Source organism: Molossus molossus, unplaced genomic scaffold, assembly GCF_014108415.1.
Source record: "Molossus molossus isolate mMolMol1 unplaced genomic scaffold, mMolMol1.p scaffold_m16_p_1, whole genome shotgun sequence".
In the NCBI taxonomy this organism is placed as follows: domain Eukaryota; kingdom Metazoa; phylum Chordata; class Mammalia; order Chiroptera; family Molossidae; genus Molossus; species Molossus molossus.
This window is the reverse complement of record NW_023425344.1, coordinates 239,218,107-239,237,010: the sequence shown is the minus strand read 5'-3', so window position 1 is coordinate 239,237,010 and position 18,904 is coordinate 239,218,107. Positions and strand designations below refer to the sequence as shown.

General features: G+C 38.1%; 1 protein-coding gene and 1 pseudogene across 1 annotated transcript in view; both read left to right on the top strand.

Moving 5' to 3' along the window:
• EML5 (EMAP like 5) overlaps positions 1-18,904 on the top strand; it is a 161,916-nt gene that overhangs the window by 71,666 nt on the left and 71,346 nt on the right. The window contains exons 14-17 of the mRNA XM_036277252.1: positions 305-491; positions 6,526-6,631; positions 8,683-8,776; positions 9,698-9,798. Coding sequence (XP_036133145.1) covers positions 305-491; positions 6,526-6,631; positions 8,683-8,776; positions 9,698-9,798 — 488 coding nt within the window. The remainder of the gene's footprint in view (positions 1-304; positions 492-6,525; positions 6,632-8,682; positions 8,777-9,697; positions 9,799-18,904) is intronic.
• Positions 3,769-5,445, top strand: LOC118641387 (annotated as a pseudogene).

Genomic DNA, 18,904 nt, shown 5'->3' with positions numbered 1-18,904 from the left:
TGTTTTTGTTTTATGGTATACAAAGTTAGTCTGTATTTATATATAAATAGTACTGTACTATATGTATTTATCTGCACCTTGATTTTTTTCATTAAATTGTATAGCTTGGATTTAGCTATTCATAATTAGAGCAATTCATAAAAGTTTATGTGCTCTGAGATTTTGTATTTTGTTTTAATGGCTTAGTGTCTTGTAAAATTAGAAATTGAATGACCCAAAAAGTACTTACTTCTCCTCTATATAGTCCAAATGTATCAGATAAAAGACCAAAGTTCATATTATATGATATGTTTTCTATATTTAGTTACAGAGGTTATGACTGTCGCAGTAATCTGTTTTATACTCAAATTGGTGAAATTGTGTACCATGTGGCAGCAGTGGGTGTCATTTATAATCGACAACAGAACACACAGCGCTTTTACCTGGGTCATGATGATGATATTCTCTGCCTGGCTATTCATCCTTTGAAAGACTATGTGGCAACAGGCCAGGTAGGTTAGACCTTTGTTTGGCTTTAAAGCTAGATAAGTCCACTTTTTAAAAATTTATCTTTTGTATTCTAGTAAATAAAGAGTTAAAGAATTCTTTAGAATGGGATTTTATTTTCATACTACAAATAAAATTTACCCCAACTTTTTTCTTAGTTTTCTTTAGAGTCTTTACTATTATTGTTTAATTATTTTATTTGAATTTGGAAGTAAAGAGCTCTGATCTATATTCTTTCTGTAAGGATAATATTAATTTTTAAAAATTTGTGAGTAAAAATTATCGAGAGCATAAAGACTAGAAATATGGTTTTTTTTTTAATGGTATAAGTTATCTAACAAATGTTCTGTGACAAACAGGATAATTATATTTTTGTTTTATAACCATGATAGGAACCTATTCAGGTTTACCTAGGTACATAACTGAAATATTGAAATAATAAACACTGAGAAAAGTCTTCACTGATACCTCTCTATATGGATATTCTTAGAGAAGAATGGAAAGACGGGTGGTGTTTATAAATTTGTGCTGTACGTAAGCACTTTACTCATTTCTTGAAATGTATTTATTTTATTCTCACATCACCTCAGGAGAGTGAGACCATTTCCTCCAGTTTACAAATGAGGAAGTATAGGCTTTAAAAAAGTTAATTTTCTGTAAGATCTTTCACCTAATAAGTAGTAAAGCCCTTTATCTGTTTTTTTTTTTTTTTTTTATCCTCACCCAAGGATATTTTTCCATTTTTTGTACAGATAGAGTGGGAGGGAGAGAGAGGAAGGGAGAGAGAGAGAGAGAAACATCGATGTGAAAGGGACACATCGAGTGGCTCCCACCCTCACGACCAACCAGGGCCGGGGACAAACTGCAACCGAAGTACGTGCCCTTAGCGGGAACTGAACCCGGGTCTCTCAGGACCACAGGCCGACGCTCTAACCGCTGAGCCAAACTGACCAGGGCCCTTTATCTGTTTTTAAACATTGTGTAAATATATCTTCTAGGATATATTGTGGGTGAGGCTGGGCAACTTACATCATCCTAGATGGCTTCCCTGAAAAGATGGAAAACTTCCCTTTTTCTTCCTCCATCTGTGCCTCCCTCTCTGTCTGTCTGCCTTCCTTTCTCTCCTTCCCTTCCTTCCCTCTTTTCTCTCATTCATTCCAAAACTTTCATAGAGCACGTGCTATGTACCAGGAAATGTGCTGAGAATATAAAGATAAATAAGACATCTTTTTGCTTTGATAAACACTCATTCTTGAGGGGAAGACGTACATGCAAGAAAAGAAAGAACTTTTGCCCTGGCCGGTTTGGCTCAGAGCATCAGCCTGCGGGTTCGGTTTGTCCCTGTCCGGTTGGGGTCATGTGAGTGGCAGCCACTCGATGTGTCTGTCTCACATTGATGTTTCTCTCTTTCTCTCTTCCCCTTCTCTCCCTCCCACTCTATCTGAAGATAAATGCAAAATAATGTCCTCCAGTGAGGATTAAAAAAATTGAAAGGAAAGAAAGAACTTTTTCTGGGTTTGCTGTTGCTTTATTGCCTTCAGTTCTAAATAATTTTTATGTTAAAGAGGCATATTTTCAGGTGACATATTCTAATTTCCTTTACCATCAAGCCTTGGCTCCTTTGCTTCTCGTTTTGAGGCAGAGCCTTGCTCCCAAGGCTTGGGCTTGCACTTGCACTGCCTCCGGTACCATCCCCAGGGTTTTTCATGCCGTTTCTGTCCCTTATTACAGCCAGCCAGTCCCACCTCTGTAATTACAGACTTCTAAAATAAATGTGTTCCTTAAAATTGTCCAAAGTGAAAAAATGTCTTTATTAAAAATAAAAGTATTTTTGAAGTATTTTATCTGAGTTTTGATATTTCAATGACAAATCTGAGTGGTGTTTTGTTTTTTGGAGAATAAAATACAAGTTGTCAGGAACTGTGAGTATAATTCGAGGTAAGAGAAACTGAAAGAACCTTACCTGGCAACTTATTTATATATTTCAACTTGAGTATCTTGACTGATTATACCATTTTGGAAATTTTATTTAATTCAGCAAATATTTGCTAAGTACTTTCTATTTGAATACTTTAAATGCTGCGAGGAACACAAAATAACTTAGACTTGGTGCCACTACCAAGAGCTCACAATCTAACATAAAGTTGGATGAATTATGAAAGATATACAAGCCACTAAAAATACACTCATTTAGATGTTTTGTGGGTGGCTCAGATTCAGCATGTCTAAAATGGAAGTAAATGGGATTCCAAGCCTGTTTCCTACTGAGAACATGGCACTGTTTAACTTGGTTACATAAGCCTGCAAGTCAGTCTTGTTTTTCTTCAACCTCTCTAGCCAGTCAGTCTTGGGGTTGCATCCATTATTTACCCCGAATATAGCTTAATTCTCTACCCTAAATATATATTTGCTTTGTTGGGTTTAAAAAATTTTTATTTTATTTTACATTATCTTTACTGGCAATTCAGTGCTTCATAATTTCTAATCTATTACTGTAACCAACCAACTGGTGTCCTGACTTCAGGTTTTCTTTTTTTTCCTATCTATTTCCCTGATTCACTAATAAGCTTTGTTTTTTTCATTGTTTATTAGTAGCTTGTAGGCTAATGTCTAAATTCATAAGCATGCAATTCTAACTCTCCAAATTCCTCTTTTTATATTTTGCCATTTACCTCCTTGTAAACTATGCTCCTGCCTTCTGAGCTGTTTAGAATTTATCCATCATGTATAGTGCTGCTTCATGTCTTTTCCTTAGGCCCCTCCTCTTGGAAAATTCATCCTCTTCACTTCTGTTCAACCCTCCAACTTTGTCTAATTCCTCCTCCTCCTAAAACTTAGGTTAAGTAACATATCTGAGAACTTGCCCCACCTCTTTCTTCTTGTTTCATTTCTGACTGATATGTGTCCCAAGTGTGCTCTAACAATACTCTGTTATTATTTCATCATGCATTGAATATGGTGTTTAAATTCAAGTTCCTCCACTTGTTAAGTGTAAGAAAATTACTTATCCTCTCTATGCCTCAGTTTCCTCATCTTTTAAAATAAGGGTACTCTCAATGCCTGTCTCATAGAGTTGTTGTGATTGTCTTCATCCAGTGTTTAGAGCAGTTGCTGGAACATAAGTCAGTTCTCTATAAATGTTAATTTTCATCATCATCATCTCTATGTAAGATGTCAAGTAGGCAATTGAAAATGTAAGTCTTGAATTCAGAAGAAAAGTTTAACAGCAGACAGGAGTCATTTGTTGATTTAACCATTGAAACTGAGAGTTTTGGGGCAAAAATGGAGAATGAAAAGACCAGAGTATTAAAGTATTAAAGCCAGAATCTTGAGGAAGTTTGTATTTAAGGGATGGGTAATGAAATTGTGAGGGGAACTCAGTAGTAGTAGTAACAGTCAAGGAGACCGTAGAATCAGGAGAGAGTAGTACTATGAAGTTATCAAAAGAATCATGCCCTGACTGGTGTGGCCCAGTTGGTTGGAGTATCGGCCCACGGACCAGAGAGTCCCGGGTTCGGTTTCTGCTAAGGGCACATACCTCAGTTGTGGTTTGTCCCCAACCCTAGTTGGGGTTGTGTGGGTGGCAATCAGTCAATGTGTCTCTTTCACATTGATGTTTTTCTCTCTCTCTTCCTCCTGCTCTATCTGAAGATAAATGCAAAAAAGTCCTTGGGTGAGGTTAAAAAAAAAAAAAGATATAGGAGCCATAGCCAGTTTGGCTCAGTGTTTAGAGTGTCAGCCCTCGGACCAAAGGGTTGTGGGTTTGATTCTTGGTCAAGGGCATGTACCTGGGTTGCAGGTTTGATCCCAGCCCCAGGTGAGGTCGTGTGGGAGACAACCAATCTGTGAATCTCTAGAGCATCGATGTTTCTCTCTCCCCCTTTCCCTCTCTCTTTCTCTCTCTTACTCCCCCTCCCTTCCTTCCACTCTGTCTAAAAAAATCAATGGAAAAAATATCCTTGGGTAGTGATTAATAAAAACTACAAAAAAGGTATAGGAAAGAGCTGGAGAAAGAAGGGAGTCCTTTGGCCAAACAAGATGAGAATAGAAAAATAATCTTATCTGGACTTTGCCCTGGTCACCTGCATGCTGCCATCCAATTACAACCTGTTCATGGAGTTCGGGAAAAGCCCCTCCAGCACCTGGATCATGAAACTTGTGGCAAAGCCCAGGGCAAGGGCATCTTTCTGATCAATAAGATCTTGCAATCAAAAAGTGGCCCCAGGACAGCAAAACATCTGCATGTGTGTCTCCACCCACTAAGAAAGCCTACATGCTCTCTCTCAAATCAACAACCCCGTTACTAATTAGTGTGGGGAAAAATCGACCTGCACTTATATGTCCTGGTGTCTATGGACCGCCTGCTGCACTGTTACATGTATGAGCTTGGATTTTGCCACTTCTGCACAATAAAGCACACCCTCCAGTACTAGAGAGCTGGACAACATGTTTATTCACTCACCAGTGCTGCCATTTAGAAACATGGGGAGGAATACAACCACATCCACGGGGCCAAGTGAACAACCTGCAGCTGTACCTAGAGAATACCCGAGGCAAGGAGGTGACCAGCAAGCTGTCCAATCAGATCCACTTCAGTGACGAGTGGGGTCACTGAAGATGTGATGAACAACAAGCACTGCTACGACATCATCTACAACAGGCTGAAGTCCTGGCTGATTGAGTTAACACATCCCCATTTCTAGTCTCCAGAATCGGATCCTTAAGTGTAACCTGATTAACAACACCCACAACATTGCAGTCTCTTAGGGTGAAATTCCAGACTGTAAGTGGAACAAATCCCCCTCTGAAGTTCTTGGCAGTTATGAAATTCTGTATAACGAAGAGTTGGCACAGGGTGACAGGGTTGACCAAGAGCTGAGAAGTTGTTCGGGCCAGTTGCTAGGGCCCAAAGGATGCCAGTCGAGAGACTGAGGGAGAACTGTTATAACCTGGAAGTGACCACCAGTAAGGGCAAGACTCCAGCCTGGAGTCACTACTCACTGCACCTGGGCCCTCACTGAAACCCTATTTTGAAATTTCCTTTTCTAGAGTTTTTTACTCTTTCCTAAGCCCTGTAAATAAATAAAGGCACTTTATGCGGGGAATGGGAAGGGATTGATAGTTTACTTGTGCTTTAGCAAACATCATAAACCAAATTAAAAGATAGGTGATAGAGTGCTGCAATAAAATTGTTTATTCAGAGCCTTGTTTACCTGTTCAGTGCTTTAACCCCTCTGATCTTTGTTTGCACCATTAGACTAGACTAGACTGGGATGTGCTTGCTTTCTTTTGTTTTTATTTAAGACCTGCACTTTCTGAAGGCCCAGGTCAAGTATCGTATCTTCCATGATTTTCTTTCCAACATTTTCATCTTCATAAGCATATATTATCAGCTGTTATTATTTAACTGAAATTACCTTGTTTTCCCAATGAGGGTGCAAAATTTACCTTAATGTCCTAGTGCTCATATATCTAGCATAGAAACACTGCCAATAATAGGTGCTCAGTATGCATTATCTTTATTGATGAAGTACAAGATTTAGGAGTCACTTAGTTCTAGGATATTGCTAGAAACACTGAGCCTAACCTCATTAGCTTTTCAACAAATATAAGAAAAACAGTCACATAATACCGTCTAATTTATATTTTTCATTTGATAAATGCCAACAACAAATAGGAAAAAGTCTATAAAATCTGTTTTATTTCCTTTTAAAAGATATCAAAATATAGCCCTGGCTGGTTTGGCTTAATGGTTAAGAGTGTCAACCCGCATACCAGAGAGTCTCGGGTTCGATTCCGGTCAAGGGCATGTACCTCTGTTGCAGTTTGATTCCCGACCCTGGTCGGGTCATGCAGGAGGCAACCAGTCAGTGTGTTTCTTGCATCGATGTTTCTTTCTCCCTCTCTCTCTCTTCCTCCCTCCTTCCCACTGTATCTGAAAATCAATGGAAAAATATCCTCAGGTGAGGATTTTAAAAAAGATATGAAAATAAATTATTTAATTGTATAAAATGACTTTTATAATTCTTTCTATTTTAGGTAGGTAGGGATCCCTCAATTCACATATGGGATACAGAGACCGTTAAACCATTGTCTATATTAAAGGGCTACCATCAATATGGTGTCTGTGCTGTTGATTTTTCAGGTAAGGCTGTTTTCTATCAGTACAAATGATTAAAATACAGAGGCAGTACATAGCATTTTAGTCTAATTCAATGTTGACAAGACTTTTCAGTGTGCATATTCTTATCCTAACTAGTCAGGACTTGGTAAGTGTGGGTTTTCTGGGTATTTTAAAATTATAATTCAATGAGTATAATTTTTGATACCCATTAATATAAATATGTTTCTCTTAAAATAAAAATGACTACAGAACGTCTAAAATTATCTCAGTTACTACTAATATTATACAGCTCCTACTTTGGGCAAACTGATCTCAGTGTCTTATAGCCACAGAGTAAGTTTTGAAAATATTTAGGGTGAAAGCTAAGAAAGAAAGAGGTGAGACCTGAAATATTTCTTTTATAATGTTTCTGTGAAGTGACCATTCCAAGCTGTCTTATCTAAATAATTTCAAATAATGTTAGCTCTTTGCTGTATGTATGGAAGTTTAACAATTAAAGATAGATGAAAATACAAAAACAGATCTACTGTGAAAGCTGGGGTGTGGACCAGGAACCAGGGATACCATTGACGGAATTTTTATATTAAGAAATGGTAACTTGTGCTTCCTGCTGCTCTGACTGAAGTAATATTGAATTATTCATAGTAGAGATTTTTTAGGGAAATGTATATACACATTCAGGGATCTGCTAAAAGTCAAGAAACAAGCCCTGGCCATTTTGACTCAGGGCCAGTTAGAGTGTTGGCCTGAGGATTGAAGGGTCGAGGGTTTGATTCCAGTCAAGGGCAAGTACCTGAGTTGCATGTTCAATCTCCAGCCCTGGTTGGGGTTGTGTGAAAGTCAACCAATCAATGTCTGTCTGTCTGTCTGTCTCTTCCTCCCTACCTCTCCCCCCCCTCTCCTTTCCACTCTATCTAAAAAATCAGTGGAAAATTATTCTCCGGTGAGGATTAACAAGAAGTAAATAAATAATAAATAAATATAATAAAAGTCAAGAAACGAGAATGAATGGCAAGCTAACGGAGTCAACAAGAAAAATACCACTGGTAGAAATGAACTGACGGGAGTTTTCAAAAAGCACTGCAGGGCCCTGGCCAGTGTGGCTTAGTTGTTTAGGTGTGGTCCCATGCCGGAAAGGATTCAGTTCAATTCCCAGTTAGGGCACGGAAGGGGGTGTATAAGAGGTAGCTGGTCGATGTAGCTCTCTCTTTTTCTGCCTTCCTCTCTCTCTAAAAATCAATAAAAATATATATATTTTAAAGCATGGCAGAGTGGCAAACATTTTTTTGTAGTTTGAGCCTTTACAACTTATAAACACATGCACACCTGTCAGCATGACTAACTTATCTCAGTCATTTGTCTAACACATTCATTACTTGTTGCTTGATGACAGTAACAAAATAATTGGCCTTTACTAAAAATAGTCATATAAATGGCAATATCTGGTTGTAACCTACATTTTTTTCATTTGATTAACTTTTCATAATCACTGTGAGTTTTTATATTACAATAGAGTTCTTATGATGAATTTAATTGAAGTCAATATTTTCTTCCTCTCTTCTTTCTTAATTTTTCCTTCTCATTTTATGTCTTTTTTCCACTTTTCTAATCTTTTTTCTTTTTAAAAGAATTTTTTTTCTTTATTGATTTTAGAGAGAAAAGGAGAGAGAGAGAGAGAATCATCGATGAGAGAGAACATCGACTGGCTGCCTCCCCCATGTCCCCCACTGGGGATCAGACCCACAACCTGGGCATGTGCCCTGACCGGGAATCGAACCAGTGACCTCTTGGTGCATGGGTCGATGCTCAACCACTGAGCCACATGGGCTGGGCTAATCATTTTTCTTTCCCCCATCTCAGCCTGGTGGATAAAGTAAATGAAGTCAGAGAAAATGTCAGCAGGTATGTTTAGATGCATTGAAAAACAATTCTCCCCTTATAAATTCTGGTTCTTTTTATAGCTGCATGTACACCTAACATTTAATATTATTTTATAAAACTTTAAATATGATGTTGTGGTTTTGTCTTCTGAATGTTAATGGTCAGTATGTCTCTCTTGTTAATTTTCACAGCGGATGGGAAACGTTTGGCTTCAGTTGGAATAGATGATAGCCACACCATTGTGCTGTGGGACTGGAAGAAAGGAGAGAAACTTTCAATAGCAAGGTAGGGGAAAAGTTGATATCACATTGCAAAATATCGAAATTACTTTGGACTTAAAATTTTTTAAAAAACAGTTTTGGAATCAAGCAAACATGTAAACTTTTTCTGTCTCTGTTATCTTTTTCATCATTGAATAAGTAATGTGATCATAGTAAAAAGACAAATAAATATAATGTAATATGACATTGGAAATAGCTATTATCTAAAATTTCCATTTATAGGTAAAGTGAATTCTATATGATAAATTATTATACAGCTATTGGAAAGCATGAAAGCTCATATTATATATTTGAGTGAAAGAAGATATATACATACATATCACAAAGAAGCTATAGCTTTTTTAACTTTTTCTGTTATACTTTTTATTTTATAAATTTTCTACAATGAGCATGTGTTATTTTAATGATTAAAAATATTAACAATTTCTTTGAAATAGGAAATAGTCAAGTATCAGGCTTTTTCTAACTTTCTAGTCCTCAAAGTGAGACATTAAAGCATTTAAAAAATATAGATTAATGCTTTTTTTCAGAGTATATAGACAATGCCCAAATAAAAGAGAGTTTAAGAGGAACTTTGTGTTTGGAAAGGCTATATTAAACTATAACAAAGTTTTTTTAAAATTATATTTAACTTATTCAGGCCACAAATAGCATTCCTTGTGCGTAGTACTATAGTAGGAACCATGCAAAAGAAGTTCATGTTTAACTGTTCCTGTCTTTTAAAATTCTGTTGAGAAGAGTTAATAATAAATTCAAGTAATGATAAAATAACAAATGTACAAATGCATGATTACATAGCCCAAACCTAGAGACATGTGGGCCAAGCATTTAGTAATGGGGGAATCAAGATAGGGTATGGGTTAGGCAGAAGTTATTACAGGAGAGATTTAGCTTAAGAATTAAAACATTTTGGTATTTATTTCAGAGGAAGTAAAGATAAGATTTTTGTTGTAAAGATGAACCCCTACGTGCCTGATAAATTAATTACAGCTGGAATTAAGCACATGAAATTTTGGCGTAGAGCAGGTAAGGAACTGCTTCTTTTTATGTCCAGGAAATTCAAGAAGTTACTACTTTTCAAAGTGATTTAGCTTAGTGTAATGTGATATTGTAGAATGGATCCTAGAACAGAAAAGAGTGAGAAAACAGGTAAAATCTGAATGAAGTCTGGAGTTCAGTTAATAGTAATATAGCAAATATGTTGTTTTTTTTAGTTTTGATAAATAGTCTATAGGAATGTAAGACATTACACTAAGGGAAACTAAGTGAGGAGGACTGTATATGAGAACACTGTGTTATCTTTGTCTCTTTTAATAAACATCTGAAATTATTCAAAATGTAAAATTTTTTTGAAAGAAATTCACCGTTGCATTGGTACATTTTAAACAAATATGATTTATTTCATCATTTATTGCCTACATTGATGTATTGTTCATATTTTGAAAAGGATTTAACCTATGAAATTAAGTAATGTCCAAACTCCTTTTTTCTGTTAGATATTTTCTAAAAATTCCACGTCGATGTTTTTCTCTCTCTCTCTCTCTCTCTCCCCCCCCCTCCCTCCCTCCCACTCTATGTGAACAAAAAATGGAAAAATGTCCTCAGGTGAGGATAAAAAAAATTATTTATATGCTACAAAATGATATTGAAATGGAATGTTTTATTACTTTAGTTATTTGTAACTGGAAATTAGTAACTGTGAAAGAAGTTCACATTTTAAAAGGAAAATGTCTCTTTTTCACATAGATAAGTATACTTATAAATGCCAGCAATTTTGAATTTATACTAAATACTCTTAAACCTTTCAGATAAAATATATAAATACAGAAAGATGTGAAACAAATATTAGAAAAAAGAGACTTTGTGAAGACATTTCCCAAGTTCAATTTTCAAATTGTAAACCACATAGGGCACAAATCAGTTTTCAGACCTGGATTTAATACTTCATCACAAACTCATCCAGTCATAGTGTATACACATTTACAAAGTAAAGAGAAGTATTTTTACTCCTATACATTTTGTTGTTGTTAATCCCAAGGATATTTTTCCAATGATTTTTTTAGAGAAAATGGAAGTGAGAGAGAGAGAAATGATGTGAGAGAGCCACATCGACTGGTTGACTCCCAAAGGACCTGCCAGGGCCCGGGTTCAAACCTGAAGACTAGGCACATGTCCTTGATGAGACTCGAACCAGAGATACTTCAGTCCGCAAGCTAACACTCTAACCACTGAGCCAAACCAGCCAGGGTTTATTCCTGTACATTTAAACAAAACTTTTTTTTATTTTTTAATTTAATTTAATTTTATTTTACTTTTTTTTTTTTTAATAAATTTTTTATTTATTTTTTTGTTACAGATATTTTACCTTTTTTACCCCATTGGCACCCTCCACCCCACCCCACCTCCACCCCGTCCCCGGCTTAGTTGTCCATGTCCATTGGTCATGCATACATGCATATAAGTTCTGTGGTTTATCTCTTCCCACCCCCCCCCCCAACCCTCCACCCCCTCTTCTGAGGGATGTCAGTCTGTGCCCTACTTCCATGTTTCTGGGTCTACTGTATTCCTCAGACTGTTATGTTCATTATATTCCGTATATAAGTGAGATCATGTGGTATTTGTCTTTTTCCGCTTGGCTTCTTTCACTTAGGATAATATTTTCCAGGTCCCTCCATGTCGTCTCAAAGGATAAGAGATCTTTCTTTCTTACCGCTGCATAGTACTCCATTGTGTATATGTACCACTGCTTTTTTATCCATTCGTCTACTGATGGAAACTTGGGCTGTTTCCAGATCTTAGCTATTGTAAATAGTGCTGCTATGAACATGGGGGTACATATATTCTTCCTGATTGGTGTTTCAGGCTTCTTAGGGTATATTCCTAGAAGTGGGATCCCTGGGTCAAATGGAAGTTCAATTTTTAATTTTTTGAGGTAACACCATATTGTTTTCCATAGCGGCTGCACCAGTCTGTATTCCCACCAGCAGTGTATTAGAGTCCCCTTTTCTCCACACCCTCGCCAACACTTGTTGTTTGATGATTTGTTGATAGCGGCCATTCTGACAGGTGTGAGGTGATACCTCATTGTTGTTTTAATTTGCATCTCTCTGATGATTAGTGATGTTGAGCATTTCTTCTTATGTCTTTTGGCCATTTGTATGTCCTGTTTGGAAAGGTGTCTATTCAGCTCCTCTGCCCATTTTTTAATTGGGTTCTTTGTCTTCCTTTTGTTGAGTTGTCTGAGCACTCTATATATATTGGAAATTAACCCCTTATCTGATACATCGTTGGCAATGATATTCTCCCATACGGTGGGTTGCCTTTCCATTTTGATGGTTGTTTCTTTTGCTGTGCAGAAGCTTTTGAGTTTGATGTAGTCCCATGTGTTCATTGTTTCCTTTGTTTCCGTTGCCTTAGGTGATGTATCAGTGAAAATTCTACTCCGTATGATGTCCGAAATTCTGTTGCCTACATTTTCTTCTAGAATTTTTATGGATTCACGGGTCACATTTAAGTCTTTTATCCATTTTGAGTTTATTTTTGTGTATGGTGTAATTTGATGGTCTAGTTTCATTTTTTTGCATGTAGCTGTCCAATTTTCCCAACACCATTTAATAAAGGGGCTGTCTTTACTCCACTGTATGCTCTTGCCCCCTTTGTCAAATATTAATTGAGCGTATTGCCTTGGATCCATTTCTAGGTTTTCAGTTCTGTTCCATTAGTCTATATGCCTGTTCTTGTGCCAGTACCAGGCTGTTTTGGTTACAGTCGCTTTGTAGTATAACCTGATATCTGGTATTGTGATCCCACCTACTTTGTTCTTTTTTTTTTTCAAGATTGCTGTGGCTATTCGGGGTCTTTTTTGGTTCCATATGAACTTTTGAAGTATTTGTTCTAGTTCTATGAAATATGTCGTTGGTATGTTGATAGGGATTGCATTGAATCTATAGATTGCTTTGGGTAGTATGGACATTTTAATGATGTTAATTCTTCCAATCCATGAACAGGGTATGTGCTTCCACTTTTTTATATCTTCCTCTATTTCTTTTTTCAATGTTCTGTAGTTTTCTGCAAATAGGTCCTTTACTTCTTTGGTTAAGTTTATTCCTAGGTATATTAATTTTTTGGCACGATGGTAAATGGGATTGTTTTTTCAGTTTCTCTTTCTGTGAGTTCATCATTGGTGTACAAGAATGCCGTCGATTTATTGACGTTAATTTTGTATCCTACTACTTTGCCAAATTCATTTATTAAGTCTAGTAGATTTTTGATGGAGTCTTTAGGGTTTTCTATGTATAATATCATGTCATCTGCAAATAATGACAGTTTCACTTCCTCCTTTCCAATTTGGATCCCTTTTATTTTTTCTTCATGTCTGATTGCTGTGGCTAAGACTTCTAGTACGATGTTAAATAAGAGTGGCGAAAGTGGACATCCCTGTCTTGTTCCTGTTCTTAATGGAAATGTTTTTAGTTTCTGTCCATTGAGTATTATGTTGGCTGTAGGCCTTTCATATATGGGCTTTATTATGTCTAGATATGATCCCTCTATTCCCATATTGCTGAGCGTTTTTATCAGAAATGGATGCTGGATTTTGTCGAATGCTTTTTCAGCATCTATTGATATGATCATGTGGTTTTTATTCTTCATTTTGTTTATGTGGTGTATCACGTTTATTGATTTGCGAATATTGTACTAGCCTTGCATCCCTGGAATGAATCCCACTTGGTCATGGTGAATAATTTTTTTGATGTATTTCTAGATCTGATTTGCTAATATTTTGTTCAGGATTTTGGCGTCTATGTTCATCAGGGATATTGGCCTGTAGTTTTCTTTCTTCGTAGTGTCTTTTTCTGGTTTTGGAATTAGAATTATGCTGGCCTCATAGAACGTGTTTGGAAGTCTTCCTTTTTCTTGAATTTTTTGAAATAGTTTGAGGAGAATGGGTGTTAGTTCTTTTTTGAATGTTCGGTAAAACTCCCCCGTGAAGCCATCTGGGCCTGGGCTTTTGTTTGCTGGGAGCGTCTTGATTACCTCTTCAACTTCCTTAGTTGTTATTGGTCTGTTCACGTTTTCTATCTCTTCTGGGAATAGTTTTGGGAGACTGTGTGTTTCTAGAAATTTGTCCATTTCGCTTAGATTGTCGAATTTTTGTCATATAGTTGTTCATAGTAGTTGTTAATGATCTTTTGTATTTCCGTGGTGTCGGTTGTTACTTCTCCTCTTTCATTTCTGATTTTGTGTATTTGGGTTCTCTCTCTTTGTTTCTTGGTGAGTCTAGCTAAGGGCCCATCAATCTTGTTTATCTTTTCGAAAAACCAGCTCTTTGTTTCATTGATCCTTTGAATTGTTTTTTTGGTCTCTATGTCATTTATTTCTGCTCTGATCTTTACTATTTCCTTCCTTCTACTTGCTCTGGGGTTTTCTTTTTGTTTGCTTTCTAATTCTTTAAGTTGTGAGGTTAGACAGTCAATTAGAAATTTTTCTTGTTTTTTGAGGTAGGCCTGTAGTGCTATGAACTTCCCTCTCAGAACTGCTTTCGCTGCATCCCATAGATTTTGTGTTGTTGTGTGTTCATTTTCATTGGTTTCCAGGAAGTTTTTGATTTCTTCCTTGATCTCCTCGGTGACCCATTCATTTTTTAATAACATGCTATTTAGCCTCCATGTGTTGAAATGTCTTTGCATGTTCTTGTTGCAATTGATTTCTAGTTATATGCCATTGTGATCTGAGAAGATGCTTGATATGATTTCAGTCTTCTTGAACTTGTAGAGATTTAGTTTGTGTCCTATCATGTGGTCTATCTTTGAGAATGTCCCATGTGCACTTGAGAAGAATGTGTATTCTGTAGTTTTGGGGTGTAATTCTCTGTAGATATCTATTAAATCCATTTGGTCTGGTGCTTCATTTAGAGTCTCTGTTTCCTTGCTAATTTTTTGCCTAGAGGATCTATCCAGTGCTGTCAACGGGGTGTTGAAGTCCCCTGCTATGATTATATTATTGTCGATTTCTCTTTGGAAGTCCTCCAGAAGATTTTTAATATATTTTGGTGCTCCTATATTGGGTGCATATATGTTTATCAAGGTTATATGTTCCTGTTGGATAGATCCTTTTAATATTATGTAGTGGCCGTCTTTGTCTCTAGTTATGGTCTTCATTTTGATATCTATTTTATCAGATATGAGAATTGCTACCCCAGCTTTTTTTTGCTTTCCATTTGCTTGGAAAATTTTTTTCCATCCCTTCACTTTCAACCTATGTGAGTCTTTTGTTGAGAGGTGGGTCTCTTGTAAACAACATATAGATGAGTCATGCTTTCTTATCCAATCAGCTACTCTGTGTCTTTTTATGGGAGCATTCAATCCGTTTACCTTTAAGGTGATCATCATCATTATTATTATTATTATTATTATTATTTTTTATCCTCACCCGAGGACATTTTTCCATATTTTGTACAGATAGAGTGGGAGGGAGAGAGAGGAAGGGAGAGAGAGAGAGAAATATTGACGTGAAGGGACACATTGAGTGGCTGCCACCCGCACGACCAACCAGGGCCGGGGACAAACTGCAACCGAAGTACGTGCCCTTAGTGGGAACCGAACCCGGGCCTCTCCGGACCGCAGGTTGACGCTCTAACCACTGAGCCAAACTGGCCAGGGCTAAGGTGATTATTGATATGTACTTATTTATTGCCATTTTTGTTTAGTGTGGTTCTATTTTTCTTCCCATTTCTACTGCTAATTACAGCAGTCCTTTTAACATTTCTTGCAGTGCTGGTTTGGTGCTAATGTATTCCCTTAGCCTTTTTTTGTCTGGAAAGCTCTTTATTTGATCTTCTATTCTGAATGATAGCCTTGCTGGGTAGAGTAGTCTTGGATTCAGATTCTTGTTTTTCATGACTTTGATTACTTCATGCCATTCTCTTCTGGCCTGTAGTGTTTCTTGTGAGAAGTCAGCTGAAAGCCTTATGGGGTTCCCTTTGTAGGTGACCCATTGCTTATCTCTTGCTGCTTTTGGGATTCTCTCTTTGTCTTTAATTTGTGGCATTTTAATTACTATGTGTCTTGGTGTGGGCCTGTTTGGGTTCTTCTTACTTGGGACTCTCTGTGCTTCTTGAACTTGAATGCCATCTTCCTTCACCAAATTGGGGAAGTTTTCTGTCACTATTTTTTGGAATCTATTCTCTATCCCTTGCTCATTTTCTTCTTCTTCGGGGACTCCTATGATGCGAATATTATTACGTTTCCAGTTGTCCCATAGTTCTCTTAAGCTGTCTTCCTGTTTTTTAATAGTTTTTTCCTTTTGATTTTCTGATTGGTTGATTTTTTTGTACCCTGTCTTCTAATTCACTGATCCAGTCCTCAGCTTCCTCTACTCTGCTTTTTAAACCTTCCAATGTGTTTTTCATTTCTGATATGTCATTTTTTATCTCTTCTTGATGGTTTTTAATTTCCAATTGGCTTATTTTCAGTAAGGACATAGAGACACTGAAAATAAGCCAATTGGAAATTAAAAACCATCAAGAAGAGATAAAAAATGACATATCAGGTGTCTCTATGTCCTTACTCATGCTGTTCAGCTTCCTCAAGATCATGGCTCTGAATTTTAGCTCTGTTTACTTGCCTAACTGCTCCACATTGATCTCATCTTCGGTGGAGGTCTCTTGCTCTTTCATTTGGCTTCTGTTTCTGTGTTTCACCATTTTGGCTATCACTGTGGGCTTTGGAGCCTGTCAAGTTTTCCTTGTGGGTGTTGGTGTTCTGCTGTTTGTGGCTCCCTCTCCTGTGTTTAGATGAGTGAGGGAGGACCCACGTTGAACACCACTGTCAAGTCTTACTTTCCTGGTTAAAGTTGCCAGCCCAGGAAAGGTACTGTTATCCTCCAGCTTTTTGCCTGGAGGCTAGCAGTCTAGGTTACTTGATGAGTTTTGGGTTGTCAGTTGACTGAAAATCTCCCTCAGGTGCTTAGCACAAGGGGATTTCCCGAGGGTGGGGCAGATGCTGGTTGTTTGTGAGCCTCAATTAGCACTTCAGTTGCCCACAGGGTGGGGTTGGATCTCCGAGGGAGGGGCTGCTGCCTCTCCCCGGAGCCCTGGGAAGGAGCAATATGCCCACCTGCGTGGCTGCACTCAGCCAAAACTCTGAGCGTCCTCCAAATCCCGAGTGTCCCGACACAGTTCCGGTCCAGTCTGCCCTCCCTCTGCCGGAGCCCAAGGTGAGTGGCTGTGGCTGTTTTAGCCTCTGTCCCGGCTCTGCGCTGTGGAGCCGCCTGGGAGCCGCCTGGGACCCGAGGGCGCCGCTCCCGCCGCTCCCAGCTGAGGCCGCTGCGGAGCTGCGGACCGTGGGCTCCCAGCCCCATCTCGCGCCTTCGCAATGCCAGGATCGAGTCAGTGTCCCTCATTGTATGGTCCTCGCAAGCTGCTTTTCTGTTGCTTTTTCCCGTCGATTTTTCTGTGTTATAGTTGTAATTCCAGTTTGGTCCTGGGAGACGGTCTGTGTAGCTTGCGTTCACTCCGCAGGCATTTTTACTTCTCCTTATTTTACTTTTTAAATCTTTATTGTTGAATGTATTACAGATGTTCCTCATTTTTCTCCCGTTGACACCCTCCTCCCCACTCCTGCCCCCTCTTCCGCCTTTTTCCACACTATTGTCTGTGTCCATTGGTTATGCATATAAGTTCTTTGGTTTATTTCTTCCCACCCCCCTAACCCCTTTCCCTTTGAGGTTTGTCAGTCTAGCAATGAATTTGTACTTCTTAATCCCTTCACCTTTTTCACCCATTCCCCAAACCCCCTCCCTTCTGGCAACCAACAAAATGTTCTCTCTGTCTATGAGAATGTTTCTATTCTGCCTGTTCATTTTGTTTGTAGATTCCATTGTCGATAGATATGTATTCATTGCCATTTTGTTTGTTCATATATTTTATCTTTTTCTTCAAAAAGACCCTTCATCATTTCATATAAGAACGGTTTGGTGGTGATGAACTCCTTTAACTTTTTCTTGTCTGGGAAACTCTTTATATGGCCATTGATTCTAAATGACAGCTTTGCAGGGTAGAGTAATCTTGGTTGTAGGTTCTTGCTTTTCATCACTCTGAATATTTCTTGCCACTCCCTTCTGGCCTGCAAAATTTCTTTTGAGAAATCAGCTGACAGCCTTATGGGAACTCCCTTGTAGGTAACTAGCTGCCTTTCTCTTGCTGCTTTTAAGATTCTCTCTTTGTCTTGAGCCTTTTGCATTTTGATGATGATGTGTCTTGGTGTGGGCCTCTTGGGGTTCATCTTGTTTGGGACTCTCTGTGCTTCCTGGACTTGTATGTCTGTTTCCTTCACCAAGTTAGGAAAGTTTTCTGTCATTATTGTTTTAAACAGGTTTTCAATTTCTTGTTTCTCTCATTTCCTTCTGGTACCCACAAAATGCAAATGTTGGCACGCCTGAAGTTGTCCCAAAGGCTCCTTACACTATCCTCACTCTTTTGGATGCTTTTTTTTTTTTTTTTTTGGTGTTCTGATTGGGTGATTTTTGCTTCTTTATATTCCAAATCGTTGGTTTGTTCTTGGATTTGCATACTCTATTTTTGAATCTGTGTAAATTATTATTTATTTCAGTTAATGCCTCCTTCATTTCTGACTGTGCATCCATCATTTCTGACTGGTCCTTTTTTATGCTCTTGAGGCCCTCACTAAGTTCACTGAGGTTCTCACTAAGTTCATTGAGCATCCTTATAAGCAGTTTTTGAACTCAGCATCTGTTAGGTTGCTTATCTCCATTTCGCTTAGTTCTTTTTTGGGGGTTTTGTTCTGTTCTTTCATTTGGGACCTGTTCCTCATTTTGGCTGCCTTCCTGTGTTTGTTTCTGTGTATTACTTAACGAGTGGTATAGGGCTAGCTGAGACCAGATGCTGCTTGTTTGAAAGAATTTAGGAAAAACTGAAGCTGGATCCAAGACAGGCCAATCCTATGGTTAAGCAACTGGCAACAGCTTGGGTGGGCCTGAAAGTTGGGTGGGGCGAGGCCTCAGGGAGTCAGCAGGGCGGGGCTACCAGTGTGAGCCAGGTTGCTGGAGACCCAGATATGGCCAGACTGTCTGCTGCCCCAGAGAAGGGCTCACCAAAGGAACAAAGGCTTCTGAC